The 14770-nt window shown below is 48.6% G+C and overlaps 1 protein-coding gene across 1 annotated transcript in view; it reads left to right on the top strand.

Annotated features, from left to right (window-relative positions):
* LOC143782321 (uncharacterized) overlaps window positions 1–14770 on the top strand; it is a 140794-nt gene that overhangs the window by 25880 nt on the left and 100144 nt on the right. The window contains exon 5 of the mRNA XM_077269675.1: window positions 4563–4625. Within this exon, the coding sequence (XP_077125790.1) occupies window positions 4563–4625 (63 nt within the window). The remainder of the gene's footprint in view (window positions 1–4562; window positions 4626–14770) is intronic.

The raw sequence follows: 14770 nt of genomic DNA on the forward strand, positions 1-14770 counted from the left end.
AAAGACCAGATCGTCTCCGACGCTACAGGTGAAAAGAGCACCTTTCTCCCTCAATCCAAGCCTAAGCGCCCCTGTAATCGAAGGGGACCCCAGTCCCTTCCGGCCCTTCTTCTCTGGCGGTGCTTCCCAGCAGGAGCGTTCTTCCGCTCAGGGGGAACGAAGAAAACCTTCCTTCAGGCCTACCCCTCACTGGAGGGCTAAGAGTCGCTCCTCTAAACCTTCCAGATCTCGCGGCCACAGATTCTCTTCAAAATGACGGGTCACCCCCACCTGGAAATTTTTCCAGGGTGGGAGGCAGGCTTCTGTTCAGAGGCTTGGTTATCGGTAGTCGACGACGGCTGAGTCAGGGAGATCGTCACATCAGGCTACAAAATAGAATTTTTTTCCCCCCTAGGAAGACGTTCCTCTCCCGTCTACCCAAGCAGCCGTCCCATGCGCCGGGACTCCTCCAGGCTGTCAATGCCCTCCTCACCTCAGGAGTAATTGTTCCTGTTCCTTACCGTGAGCGGTTTTCGGGTTTTTACCCAAATCTGTTCATGGTTCCCAAAAAAGACGTCTCTCTCCCCCCGATTTTGTATCTCAAACAGTTGAACTGCTACCTTCGGGTTCGACACTTCAAGATGGAGTCACTGCGCTCGGTGATCGCTTCCATGGAACCGGGGGAATATCTGTGCTCTGTGGACATTCTGGATGCTTACCTGCACATTCTGATTTGTCAGCAGCATCAGAGGTTCCTTCGTTTTGCGATCCAGGAACAACATTACCAGTTTACAGCTCTCCCGTTTGGCCTAGCGTCCGCCCCCAGGGTCTTTACGAAAGTAATGGCAGCGGTCATGGCCATTCTTCGTTCTAAGGGGATCCTTGTAATCCCCTATCTCGACGACCTTCTGGTCAAGGGTCCGTCTCACCGGGACTGCGACCAAAGTCTCCAGATCACTCTGGACACCCTGATCTGCCTCGGCTGGATAATCAACAGGGACAAGTCGACCTTGATTCCAACTCAATGCCTCAAGTTTCTGGGCATGGAATTCAACACCATCCAAGCTCAGTCTTCCACCCGAAAGAGAAGTTCTCTCTCCGTCAGGGCATCAAAGCCTTAAAGCGCCCGGTTCCTCTGCCTCTACGTCCCTGTATGAAAGTTCTAGGGAAGATGGTCGCTTCCATGGAAGCAGTACCTTACGCTCAATTTTACTCTTGCCCTCTCCAGCCGGCTCTACTGTCTGCCTGGGACTAGAACCCACTTTCCCTAGATTGCCCAATTCGCCTTCCTCTCAATGTGAGACAGGCTCTCACTTGGTGGACGCTTTCCACCTCCATCCTGCGCGGGAGGTCATTTCTCTCGCTCCGCTGGCAGATCATCACCACCGACGCCAGTCTTCAGGGGTGGGGTGCGGTCTTTCTCAATCACACAGCGCACGGTCGCTGGAAGGTTCAGGAGACCCTTCTCCCCATCAAGAGGAGGAGCTTACATTTATTCTGCCTCCTGTAGCGACGTTTCGGTCAACAGACCTTTATCAAGCACCGAAACGTCGCTACAGGAGGCAGAATAAATGTAAGCTCCTATTTTTTCACCATCCATTGTGGCGCTGTCTTTTTGTGCTTTGTGGTGTTGATACTGGCCGGGATGGGCTCCCTGGTTTTGGACGTGCGCCCTTGTGTCAGCTGAGACCTTCAATCTATATATGAAAGGGTTCGGTTTTGACTTTCTTTTGTTTTGACCCTTCTCCCCATCAGTCTCTTGGAGATCAGGGCGATCTTCCTCGCCCCCCTCCGCTGGTAGCCCCTCCTCGTGGGAAATCCGGTCCGCGTTCAATTGGACAACGCCACGGCCGTGGCTTACATAAACCATCAGGGAGGGACTCGCAGCAAGCAGATCATGAGGGAGGGGTCAAACATTCTACGCTGGGCAGAGATCCACTTTCCCGCCATCTCAGCTGTTCACATTCCAGGGGTGAACAGTTGGGAAGCCGACTTCCTCAGCCGTCAGGGCCTTGCATCAGGCGAGTGGTCTCTCCATCCCACCGTCTTCAACCAAATATGTCAGAGATGGGGAGCTCTGGACGTCGACCTAATGGCCTCCCGAACGAACCACAAGGTTCCCCAGTATGTAGCCAGGTCTCGGGACCCGATGGTCTTCGGTTGCGACGCCCTGGTGATCCCGTGGGCCCAGTTCCACATGCCCTATCTTTTTCCTCCTCTTCCCTTGATCCCAAGGGTCGTAAAAAAGATAAAGGCAGAGAGGGTCCCCATTCTCTTAATAGCTCCAGATTGGCCTCGCAGGGCCTGGTACGCGGAGCTAGTAAACATGCTGTCGGACGCCCCCAGGAGACTCCCAGACCGTCCGGATCCTGTATCACAGGGGCCCCTCTTCCACCCGAATTCTCTGTCTCTGAATTTAATAGTATGGCCGCGGTCCTAAGAGACGCAGGTTTTCCTCACAGCGTCATACAGACCATGATAAAAGCTAGGAAACCGGCTTCTTCTCGCATCTATCATAGATGTTGTAAGGCCTTTTTCCGGGCGGTATTATCCTGCCGTTCTCCTTTCCTAATTCTGCACCAGGACAAAGTAGTCCTGCAGCCTGTTCCTTCCTTTCTACGAAAAGTGGTTTCGGCTTTTCACATCAACGAGGACATCGTCCTTCCTTCCTTCCTTGTGCCCTTCCCCGGTCCATCCCTTGGAGAAATCTCTCCACAAGCTGGATTTGGTCAGGGTTATCTGAGTCTATCTTACCAGAACTGCTTCTTTTCGCCAGTCCGATCCTCTGTTTGTCATCTCTGAAGGTCGACGAAAAGGGCTCCCCGCTTCTAAATCCACTATTGCTCGTTGGATTCGTTCGGCAGTTCTGGAGGCATACCACGTTCAGGATAAACCGCCTCCTCCCGGCGTGAGGGCTCACTCTACCCAGGCTGTGGGAGCTTCTTGGGCCGTTCGTCACCAGGCTTCGGCTTTGCAGGTTTGCAAAGCTGCAACCTGGTCGTCCATTCACACCTTTTGTAATGTTCTACAAGGTGCATACTTAGGCTTCTGCGGATGCAGGCCTGGGTAGGAAGATACTGCAGGCGGCGGTTTCCCACAGGCCGACCTAAGTCTTCTTTTCTCTGATTATTTTTTTCCCACTCTTGGGACTGCTTCAATGGGACGTCCCATGGTTACCTGTGTGCCCCAACGAATCGAAAGAAAGAGGGATTTTTGGTTCTTACCGTAAAATCTTTCTTGGAGCCTTCATTGGGGGACACAGCACCCTCTCTTTATTTTGTACCGTGTTGGCCAACATGCTGTTGTTTTGGGTTGGTACATAGAGTTCCTTATACTTACTCCTACGACTGCTTTAGCACCAAACTGAGTTGCATTGTGCCTGTCTTAGGGTGTATACTGCCGAGGAGGCGTTAACGTTTCCTTATTTGCATAGTGTTAGCCTCCTAGCGACAGCAGCATACACCCATGGTTACCTGTGTCCCCCAATGAAGGCTCCAAGAAAGATTTTACGGTAAGAACCAAAAATCCTTCTTTTCTCATCTTTTAGGATACATCAGGGGCTTATCTACAGCATTCCAGAATGCTGTAGATAAGCCCCTGATGCTGGTGGGCTTAGCTCACCTTTGATTTTGGGGGTGACAGGTTCCCTTTAAATTGTCTGTCATCCACATCTGTCTGGACGTCCTCGAATCCCACAATCCACCTCACCGCATCGGAAGTACGCCGACCGCCATATTGGAATACCCAAGCGATGGATATTCCAATATGGCACCCCGCTGGTGGTGCAGGCCCTTGTGCAGTACCACCAGTGGGTCATCCCCGGACCTTCTGGGTCGGCGGGGGAGCGGCAGCTTTCCATCACACTCACCTGCTCCCGGCGCGTCTCTGCGTGTCCCTGCTTCTCCGGCGTCTGCAGCTTCTTCCTGTGTTCAGTGGTACGATATGACCGCTAAACATAGGACGAAGCTGCCAGGGACCGCGCCGGGAGCAGGTGAGTATAACGGGGGAGGGTGAGCATTCCGATATTCACCTGTCCCCGTTCCACCGCTGCGCGCCGCTTCGTCTTCCGCGTCCTCTGGCTGTGACGTTCGGGTCAGAGAGCGCGATCACGTGTTATAGTGTGCACCGCCCTCTGCCTGGACAGTCCCTGCAGAGGATGCGGAAGACATAGCGGCGCCCGGCGGTGGATTAGTATGTCTTTTTTTTTTTTTTTCTTTTTTTTTTTAATCGCAGCAGCAGCATATGGGGCACATTTTCTATGGAGCATCTTATGGGGCTATAATCAACCTTTATGCAGCATTATGTGGGGCTTGGGGACGAGAGAATCTCAGTGCTGCAAAGCCTGCCCCCATCAGGACGTCACCATCCTCCCGATGCGATAGCATCGGGCCTCCATCTAGTCTGTCATATGCCATACATTTGGTCGTTACATGGCAAGAAAGTATCACTGCAGCATTAAACTATGCAGGATTTCTAGTCTAGCATTATTTATTATCAGGAACTGTAGAATTGAATGCAAATTTGTTGTTCCCTGATATGTTTTCCACCTTCATGTATAGTGATGTACTTTTCCTTCTCTGCAGGTTTGCAGAATTGCCTGTACATCTTTTGCACAGCTCACTCAACATCAAAAGGGAAAAAAGCATGTAAGTTTCTTGAATATTTCAGGGTCTTTCAGAAACAAGTATGAGTAAAGGCTGTTGATCATATTACTGATATTTTAACCCCTTAGTGAAAGTCAATTTGGTACTTAATGACCAGACCAATTTTTACAATTCTGACCACTGTCAGTTTGAGGTCATAGCTCTCGAAAGCTTCAACGTATCCCACTGATTCTGAGACTGCTTTTTGTGACATATTGTACTTCAAGTCAGTGGTAGAATTTCTTCGATATAACAAGCGTTTATTGATGAAAAAAATGGAAATTTAGCGAAAATTTTGCTATATTCAAGCTTTTAATTTTTGTACCCTTAAATCAGAGAGTGGTGTCTCACAAAATAGTTAATAAAATTTCCCACATGTCAACTTTACATCAGCACAATTTTGGAAACTAATTTTTTTTTTGTTAGGACGTTATAAGGATTAAAAGTTGACCAGTGATTTCTCATTTTTCCAACAAAATTTTCAAAACTTTTTTTTTTTTTTTAGGGACCACCTTACATTTGAAGTGAGTTTGGGGGGTCAATATCAAAGTTAATACCCAAAAGTGACACCATTCTAAAAACTGCACCCCTCAATGTGCACAAAACCACATTTAAGAAGTTTATTAACCCTTCAAGTGCTTCACGAGAACTAAAGTAATGGTGAAGGAAAAAAATGAACATTTTACTTTTTTCACAAAAAATTTACTTTGGAACCAACTTTTTTTTATTTTCACAAGGTTATCGGGAGAAAATGGACCACAAAATTTGATATGCAATTTCTCCAGAGTATGCCAATACCCCATATGTGGGGAAAAGCCACTGTTTGGGTACATGGCAGGCTCAGAAGGGAGGGAGCACTGTTTGACTTTTTGAACGCAAAATTGGCTGGAATCAATGGTGGCGCAATGTCGCGTTTGGAGACCACCTTATGTACCTAAATAGTGGAAACCTCCCAATTCTAACTCCAACCCGAAACCCAACGCACTATTGATTTACTATGATAGGGTCTATCACAGTGATCAAAATGAACCAATAGGAAAAATTTCCTATTGTTGCCGGATGCCGGCCGGCAGATCTCGGCAGGCGCACTGCGCATGTGCCCTCCATTTTCTCCCCGAATAAGACGCCGGCGGACCCATGGGGGGTTGCAGGGACCACGGAGGTATCTGGGAATCCTATTTCTCTCTCCTCTGATGTACGAGCACATCAGAGGAGAGAGAAATTGAATTGAAAATCTGACTTTCTCCTACGCCTCATTGGGGACACATGACCATGAGTGTTATGCTGCTGCAACCAGGCGGACACTAAGGGAATGTAGAAAGATTAACTCCTCCTCTGCAGTGTACACCTTCCTGCTGGCTCTAAGTGAACCAGTTCTTGCTTCGTGTCTGTAGGAGGCACTTAGGTCTGGTTCAGACCCCAACGTTTTTATTTTATTTTTTTACTTTTCTGTAAATTTTAATTTTTTAATTAACGGAGTGAAGGGGGGCGACGGATCCTTTCAAGATTCCGATCTCCCCCAAATCATCAACAGGTGAGAACGTAGAGTGTCGCCTCCCCGTACCCTCTCCTGCAACGCGGGAAGCCATGCCTGAGCTCACTTTAGGGGCAACTCTTCCTACGGGTCCCGATCTCCCAACACCAACAACGGGTGAGCACATAGTGTCGCCTCTATGTACCGTCTCCTGGAGTCAGGCCTATAGCCGACTTCTTGCCCTGTTCCATCCTATGGGAGTGAACCCACTGTATGTACAGAGGCCCTCCACTGGCGTCCGTGCAGCCCTCACTACATCACCACTGTTTGTAAGCGGATGATGGAAGGAGGCAGAAAGACTCTCTCCACCCTCCTTGTCTATGGAGATGGTGGATTGAGAGAGAACCCTAGGACCAGCACACCTGCAGCTCCGGCTCTGCTTCATCTCCTGGCACTCCGTAAGACTGCAGCTGGTATAAGAGGCTCCATATGGCAGAGAAGGGGGTCCTGCTCACGGAGAGGGGGAGGTGTCCCAGTGTCGGTGGCGTTTTTTTTTTTTCGTACACTGCTACAGCCCCTCTTAGTTTGCTCCACGGTGGTCCCTTCCCAGCCTTGAGCAGGCTCGGCGGGCGCTGCGGTGAACGACCGCAGCCCGCATTTTCAATTTAGTTCCTGGCTTTTAGCCGGGATAGGCCCCAGGCTCGGCGGACCCTGCGGTGAACAACTGCGGCTCGCATTTTCGATCTAGTCCCCGGCATCTCACCAGGATAGGTTGCAGGCTCGGTGGGCACTGCGGTGAACTACCGTAGCCCGCACTTTCGAGGCTCCAGAAATTTAGTCCCCGGCTTTTAGACGGGTTAGACCGCATTTTAATGGCCCCACCTACCAGGGGAGGCGCCCAGCATTGCGTTTTTGCACTTCTCTTTCCATACGAGAAGCGCCTTCCTTATCTCGGCAGCCATCTTCCTACACCTCCGGCAGCCTGGAACCGGCAGGGACAGCAGGACAGCAGCACTGACAGAAGCGCTGCTTGGGGATGGACAGCGGCATCTCCCCTGGGGACTCAAGCCACGGGACCTGGGTAAGCTGCAGAATCATAGCTTAACCCTTCCTCTGCCCTTACATTCTTCCTCTCGCTCTCCTTATTTCCAAGCGACGCCAGGGTACACTATGTCTCAACCTAAAGCATCAAAAAAGGCTAACAAAACACATACTGTGCAAAAAAACCCTGTTTGGGAAAGAAGAACAGACAAATCGCGGCGCCCTAAGTGCGTAAACACAATATTATAGTCTTTAAAGGGTGCACAATTTTATGCACTCACCTGATAAAAGACTGAAATGGCTTTAGATTATGTATCCTCAGAATTCCCTCTGAGATACTTTTCAATATACAGGGCTTGCAGCTTGCCTCGGGTGGATCCAAGTGAAAGAGCCAGAGTAAGGCTCACACAGGATGAGTAATTCAAGAAAAGCACATCCAGCCCATGAATGGCAGCGCTTCCCAGGACTCACATTCAAAGATGATATTTCATATTTTTTTATTCCATAACTTTTATCCCAGCCTCAGAAACTTGATTTAGGGTGTGGACCAAGTTCAGGAAAACACCCACTAATTGATACAGCCTTGTATCAAGGCTGTATCAATTAGTGGGTGTTTTCCTGAACTTGGTCCACACCCTAAATCAAGTTTCTGAGGCTGGGATAAAAGTTATGGAATAAAAAAATATGAAATATCATCTTTGAATGTGAGTCCTGGGAAGCGCTGCCATTCATGGGCTGGATGTGCTTTTCTTGAAAAACACATACTGTGTTTTTTGTCTCATGTACCACTTGCAAGGTTTCCTTGCCCCGAGGCCATAATACTGCGTTCTGCATGGCCTCTGACCCGGTATCTGCCCAGGAGCCACCCGCCACTGCTTCCGACCCTAGCGAGCCTAGTCCCCCTGAGTGGGCTACTTCCCTGTCACGGTCTATGGCTTCTCTGGCCAAGGCAATAGACTCTCTCCGGGACCCCTCCTCAAATCAGTGCGTCCGTTTGTCGATTGCGAAAAACCCTTTCGATGGACAAGATTCATCATCCAGCAGGGGTCGTACTTTATCAAAATGTGCCAAAAAGAAATGGAGTAACAAAGTCCAAAGCAGCATAATTAAAACATCCAATTTTATTAATCAATAACACATAACAACTATCAATGTATATCTGCTGTATGCAGTATATACCAAACAGGTAAGTATAGCAGAGGAAACATTTCAGTACATCGGGTTACATGCGGTCAACACTATTCATCTCTGGGATACACACAATCAATAAATATATCAAAGAACGGGTCTTATAATCTTACGCACCCGACGGAACCCGGACGCGTTTCGCGGTTAGCTTTCTCAACAGGGATATATTTATTTATCTATACAGCAGATATATATTGATAGTTGTTATGTGTTATTGATTAATACAATTGGATGTTTTAATTATGCTGCTTTGGACTTTGTTACTCCATTTCTTTTTGGCACTATTTATCCGGAGTTGTCCATCTGAGCGGATACCTTTGTGATATCCGGGGAGAGTTATATACTCTCAGGTATACTATAGATTGGGGCTTCGTGATTATATATTTCTTTATCAAAAGGTGATAATGCTTCTAGAAAAAGGACCCATGGCACTTCCCCCGAATCTTCTCAGGCTTCGGCCTCCTTAAGTTTGGCTTTTGCTCCCCCTCTCCAGGGGTTGGTAGCGAACATGATTCAGAATACGAAACTGATGCATCCTTAGGATCAGGACTCTCAAAATGATCAGGAGACACTTGATTCCCTCATTGAATCAGTCAACAAGGCTCTGAGGGTGGACAAGGAACCAGTATCTATCCCAGATCACGCCGTGTCCTTTAAGAGGACTAAGTGCCCCCACAGGATATTTGCCAACCACCCCGAGTTTAAGGTCATCGTTGAGAGACACGGGGATCGACCGGATAAACGCTTCACAGGGCAGAAGCCTATGGAGTCTAGATATCCCTTTGCTCCCGCCTTAAGGTGGAATTTGTTACATTCCATAACCCCCCCCCGTGATCCTCCCACATCGCGGCTTGCATCTAAAACTCCTTTATCCTTGTCAGATAGCTCCGCAGTCAAAAATCCTACTGACCGCCAAATTGACAATCTTGCTCCATCAGTCTTTGAGGCCTCTTGATCTGGGCTTTTTCCATCCTTTGCCATGACCTGGGTGGCTAAAGCTATGGTCCATTGGGCTGAGGTCTTGTCTGCAGCCATTCAGGAAACTGACCTCCCCCTGAGGCAGCATGCCTCGCTAACCAGATATCTCGGGCCGGGAATTTCGTAGTGTCCGCTTCTTTGGATGCGGCTACCTGTGCTTCACAAGCAGCAGCAAACGCCATCACCATTAGGAGTGCACTATGGCTCAGAGACTGGCGTTCGGATTCTGCTTCCAAAAAAGTCCTTAACCTTTCTGCCCTTTCAGAGCGGTCGTTTATTTGGAGAAAAACTTGATCCACTAATCTCCGACGCTACTGGAGGGAAGAGTAAGTTTCTTCTCCAACAGATGCCCGTTCAACCATTTCGGAACCACCAACAAGTTTGAAATCAGTTTTTTCATAGCAACCCCAGCTGGTCCTCAACATCCTCCTCTTCGTGACCAGGTCAGGCCCAGCGCAGGGATAGAGGCTCCCAGGTCTCATATAGACCCACCCATTCCTGGAAGAGCAAGCCTAGACAGTCTGGACCCAAGGGATCCAGATCACGAAGATCCTCTGCACAATGACTCAGTGCGGTATCTGGGGGACACCAACAAAGTAGGCGTTCGTCTGATTTTGTTCCGTCAAGCCTGGCTCTCGGTTGTTCACGACGAGTGGGTCAGAGATCTGGTTTCCTCCGGATACAAAATAGAGTTTTCGTCTCTTCCACCAACGCTTTTCTTCCTGTCTTCTCCTCCCAATGCAAAGGCAGCAGCCATAAATGCTCTCAGAAATTACGGGGTCATTATCCCGGTACCGCAAAACGAAAGGTTCCAGGGTTTTTACTCAAACCTATTTGTAGTCCCAAAAAAGGACAGAACAGTGTGGCCCATACTGGACTCAAAACTGTTAAACAAGTTCATCAGAGTGCGATGATTCAGAATGGAGTCACTCTGTTCAGTCATCGCTTCAATGGAAAAAGGAGAGTTTCTAGCATCCATAGACATCCAGGACGCTTACCTTCACATCCGGATTTTTTTTCCCCTCACCAAAGATTTCTACGATTTGCGGTTCGAGAGGAACATTTTTTAATTTGCTGCCTTTCCCTTTGGCCTCACCACCGCCCCCAGAGTCCTCACCAAGGTCATGGCGGCTGCCATGGCCATCCTTCACGCTCGGGGGGTGGTAGTGCTACCGTATCTAGATGATATCCTAATCAAGGGACTGTCTTTTCACGCCTGCAAGGAAGGCGTGAATATCACAGTAGATACACTTTCTCGCCTGGGCTGGAAGACAAACTTCAAAAAGTCCTCGCCAGTACCAGCTCAGCGAATTCCTTTCTTGGGAATGATCCTGGACACTTCCCGGGGGTTGGTGATCCTTTCTCTGGAAAAAGTGTTAACCTTACAGCGGGGAACTCGGATGCTCTCCCGCTCCTTTTCTCACTCTCTGCATTTCAGTATGAGCGTACTTGGCAAGATGGTAGTAGCTATAGAGGCGGTTCCATTCACACAGCTACACCTCCGCCCCTTTCAACATGCGCTCCTGGCGGCTTGGGACAGGAATCCGTTCTCTCTTGACTGTCGCTTCCAGCTCTCTCAGCGGGTCAAGCAGACCCTCAGGTGGTGGACGCTGAAGTCTTCTCTGATTCAGGGGAAGTACTTCCTTCCAGTACATTGGCTAGTGGTGACCACAGAAGCCAGCCTTCTTGGCTGGGGGGCAGTGTTCCGCCATCACATGGCACAGGGGCGCTGATCTTCCCGAGAGTCGCGTCTGCCGATCAACATTTTGGAGATACGGGAAATCAAGTTAGCCCTTCTGCGGTTTCATCACCTCCTGGCTGGTCGACCCATCAGGATTCAGTCCGACAACGCCACAGCTATGGCGTATATCAACCGTCGGGAGCACCCACAGCAAGGCAGCCATGATCGAAGTAGGTCACATTCTCCAATGGGCCGAGAGGAACCGCTCGGTGATCTCGGCAGTCCACATCCCGGGCATAGAGAATTGGGTGGCACTTACTCAGTCGCCAGGGTCTCGCCTCGGGAGAGTGGTCTCTGCATACGGAAGTCTTTCAGCAGATCTGCTGTTGCTGGGGGACTCTGGATGTGGATCTCATGGCCTCAAGGCTAAACACCAAAGTTCCCGAGTTCATACCTCGGTCCCACGACCCAGTTGCCATCGGAGTGGACGCACTGGTCCTTCCGTGGCATCCATTTCGGCTTCCGTATATATTCCCCCCGCTCCCCTTACTTCCGAGGGTCATCAAGAAGATCAGAGCGGAGGGGGTACCAGTAATCCTGATTTGCGTCGGATTGGCCATGCCAGGCGTGGTACGCGGAACTGGTTCAACTCGTCGCCGACATCCCCTGGCGACTGCCAGATCGCACAGATCTGCTGTCCCAGGGCCCTATTTACCATTAGAACTCTGAAGCCCTGTGTTTAACGGCGTGACCGTTGAATCCTGGGTTCTAGCTCAAGCAGGATTCTCTCATCAAGTGATCTCCACCATGGTTAGTGCTAGGAAGCCCGCGTCTATGCACATTTATCACCGCACCTGGAAGACCTTCTTCTCATGGTGCAAAGACTGTGGACGCTCTCCTCTTGTGTTCTCCATTCCTTCCATTTTGGAATTTCTACAGACCGTATTGGAGTTAGGTCTCGCGCTTAGCTCACTCAAAGGGCAGATTTCGGCCTTATCGGTTCTTTTCCAACGCAGGATTGCCAACAGACTACAGATGAAGACCTTCACTCAGGGAGTCTCTCATGTGGTGCCTCCCTATAAGATGCCGTTGGAACCATGGGATCTTAATTTGGTCCTCGGGGTTTTACAAGAGGCCCCTTTCGAACTGCTGCAGGATGTATCTTTAACTTTCCTTTCCTGGAAAGTAGCCTTCCTAGTTGCGCTCACGTCAATCAGGTGAATCTCGGAGTTGGCGACTGTCCTGTCGAGTTCCGTTCCTGAACTTTCATCAAGACAAGGTGGTTTTGAGAACGTTGTCTCTTCTTTCCATCTCATCGAGGATATTGTTATGCCCTCACTCTGTCCGGCACCAGTACATCGCATCGAGAAGGCTCTTCACACTCTGGATCTTGTGAGAGCCCTGAAGAGATATGTCTCGCAGCCGGCGCCTTTTCGCAAGTCGGGTGCCTTATTCGTGCTTCCGGAAGGGCATTGGAAGGGCCTAGCTGCTTCAAAGGCTACAATAGCCAAGTGGATTCGCTCGACTATTGAGGAGTCCTACCGTGTTAGGGGTGAACCTGTCCCAGCAGGGATTAAGGCGCACTCCACTCTCAGTGGGCGCCTCTTGGGCCATTCGGCACCCGGCATCTGCAGAGCTGCGACTTGTTCCAGCTTGCATACTTTCACAAAACATTTCAGTATTCATTCTCAGGCCTCTGCAGATGCGGCCCTCGGCAGACGGATTCTGCAGGCGGCAGTTCCGTATCTGTAACTTATTGGTACATGGGGTAATAACAGTTGATTGTTCCCCACCCAGGGACTACTTTAGGACGTCCCATGGTCCTGTGTCCCCCAATGAGGCGTAGGAGAAATAGGGATTTTTGTGTACTCAACGTAAAATCCTTTTCTCCGAGCCAATCATTGGGGGACACAGCAACCCACCCTGTTAGTCTAACGACTTGTTTTTGTTTTCTTGGTTTTGACATAGTTTATTCTTGTTAATGGTTTTAAGCTCTTACTGCTTTACCGATCTGGTTCACTTAGAGCCAGCAGGAGGGTGTATACTGCAGAGGAGAAGTTAATCTTTCTATATTCACTTAGTGTCCTCCTGGTGGCAGCAGCATAACACCCAATGGTCCTGTGTCCCGCAATGATTTGGCTCAGAGAAAAGTATTTTACTGTGAGTACACAAAAATCTTTTTTTTTTTTTTTTACGGTCGCCGTTATATTGTTAAAAATCGGTAAAAACCTACCCAAATCATGTTCTGTGGGGTCTCGGTTACCCCTGTATCCAGGACCCTGGAGAAATTCGACTCTGGGGGGGCGCTATACCCTTGTTCCTCAGCACCGTTAAAAAGCGGCGCTGTGGCTAAAGTACCCTTAACTGCCGCTGTTAAAAGGCGTAACTGGGGTCGTTAAGGGGTTAAAGTTTGGGTATGTGCATGATACATACGCAGGCAATGTTGGCAGTGGCATACAAAGAACCTAAAGGATCTAATGCCAAAAGTTAGAAAAGCTCCTCCCAAAAAGCATGTTTTTTGCCATTTCAATGTGCCGTGATTATGATTTTTGTCAGAATCTTAAAACCAATTTAGGCCCTGCCTCCAATCAGCTTCTTGTCTTTTGTGGGAGCAGGAAATACAATGGGAAGAAACTCATTGTATAGGGTCATTCCATGTCAAGTGAACCAATGATTTTTACCACTATATTTTTAAATCTTTTGAGATTTTGTTATTTGGTAATAGTGTGTCAGAGAATGCAAAATGTGAAGAAAAAAAAAATTCTAGATTTTTTTTTTTTTTTTATTGATTTTCAAAGTTCGGAAAAAGTGTGAATTTCGGTGTTGCCTGCCTTTACATTTCTCCCCATAACTCAGGCTAGAAAAGAGACAGAGAAACAAAGTAAACACCATTCTACTCAGAACAGTACAGGCTTTCACCAGATATGTCACAAGAGTATCTTTGATAATTTACCTATGCGAACGCTAGCGCAGAATTTTAAAACGCATTTCCGAAAAAAACGTTTAATTTAAAAATTTCAAAAACTGCACATGTGCCTGCTATGCTCCTATTCACATCTGTTCCAAATTACAAGATGGGATCATGATGGGATCATATTTTAAAAAATAAAACTATTACAGTGTCAGTTCAAAAATCTTGATTTCAGATCTGCTCAGCTTGTGGTCTAACAGTGTGGGGTCTAGATTTACCAAATAATCCATGATTGTTAGATATTACTGTATTATTTTATTATGTTACCACTTAGAAGCAGGAGAGGACAGAGGAGGAAGCTTTGTTAGGGCTGAGGATGACCAGGGGTAGACGGTGACTGCAGAGCAGATGACCGGCCGGCAGCTCGGGCCTCCACAGACCGTATTCACACCAAATCTTATCACCCAGGCAACTCCTCAAATGGAGGGAGAAAAATATTCTGAACATCCAGTTCATGTATTGTACAAACCTGGACTACGAAGAGGAGAGTTTGTGAAAACCTCGGTTACAGGAAGCAGAACCCATCACAGGGACTCGGCAATACCGGACTGTCATCCCATGTAGTGGAAATAAAGACAGTGACGTCCATGACGTGGTAGAAGGCGGCACAAGATCGGCCATGGATGACACAACTGGCTATGTGACCTGTGAATATGATCGGCGCTGGCGGCTACTGGACTCTCCAAAGATTGTGAAAATGAAGACGTAGAAGTGACTTTTCTGCACCGTCTGGTCCAGCGCCATCCTTTGTGTATCCAAGAAAACCAGACATTGTAAAAGTGAACAAAAATCAGATATAACTCAGGTGGAGCCGA

The sequence above is a fragment of the Ranitomeya variabilis genome, chromosome 6 (genome assembly GCF_051348905.1).
Source record: "Ranitomeya variabilis isolate aRanVar5 chromosome 6, aRanVar5.hap1, whole genome shotgun sequence".
NCBI classification, from domain to species: Eukaryota; Metazoa; Chordata; class Amphibia; order Anura; family Dendrobatidae; genus Ranitomeya; species Ranitomeya variabilis.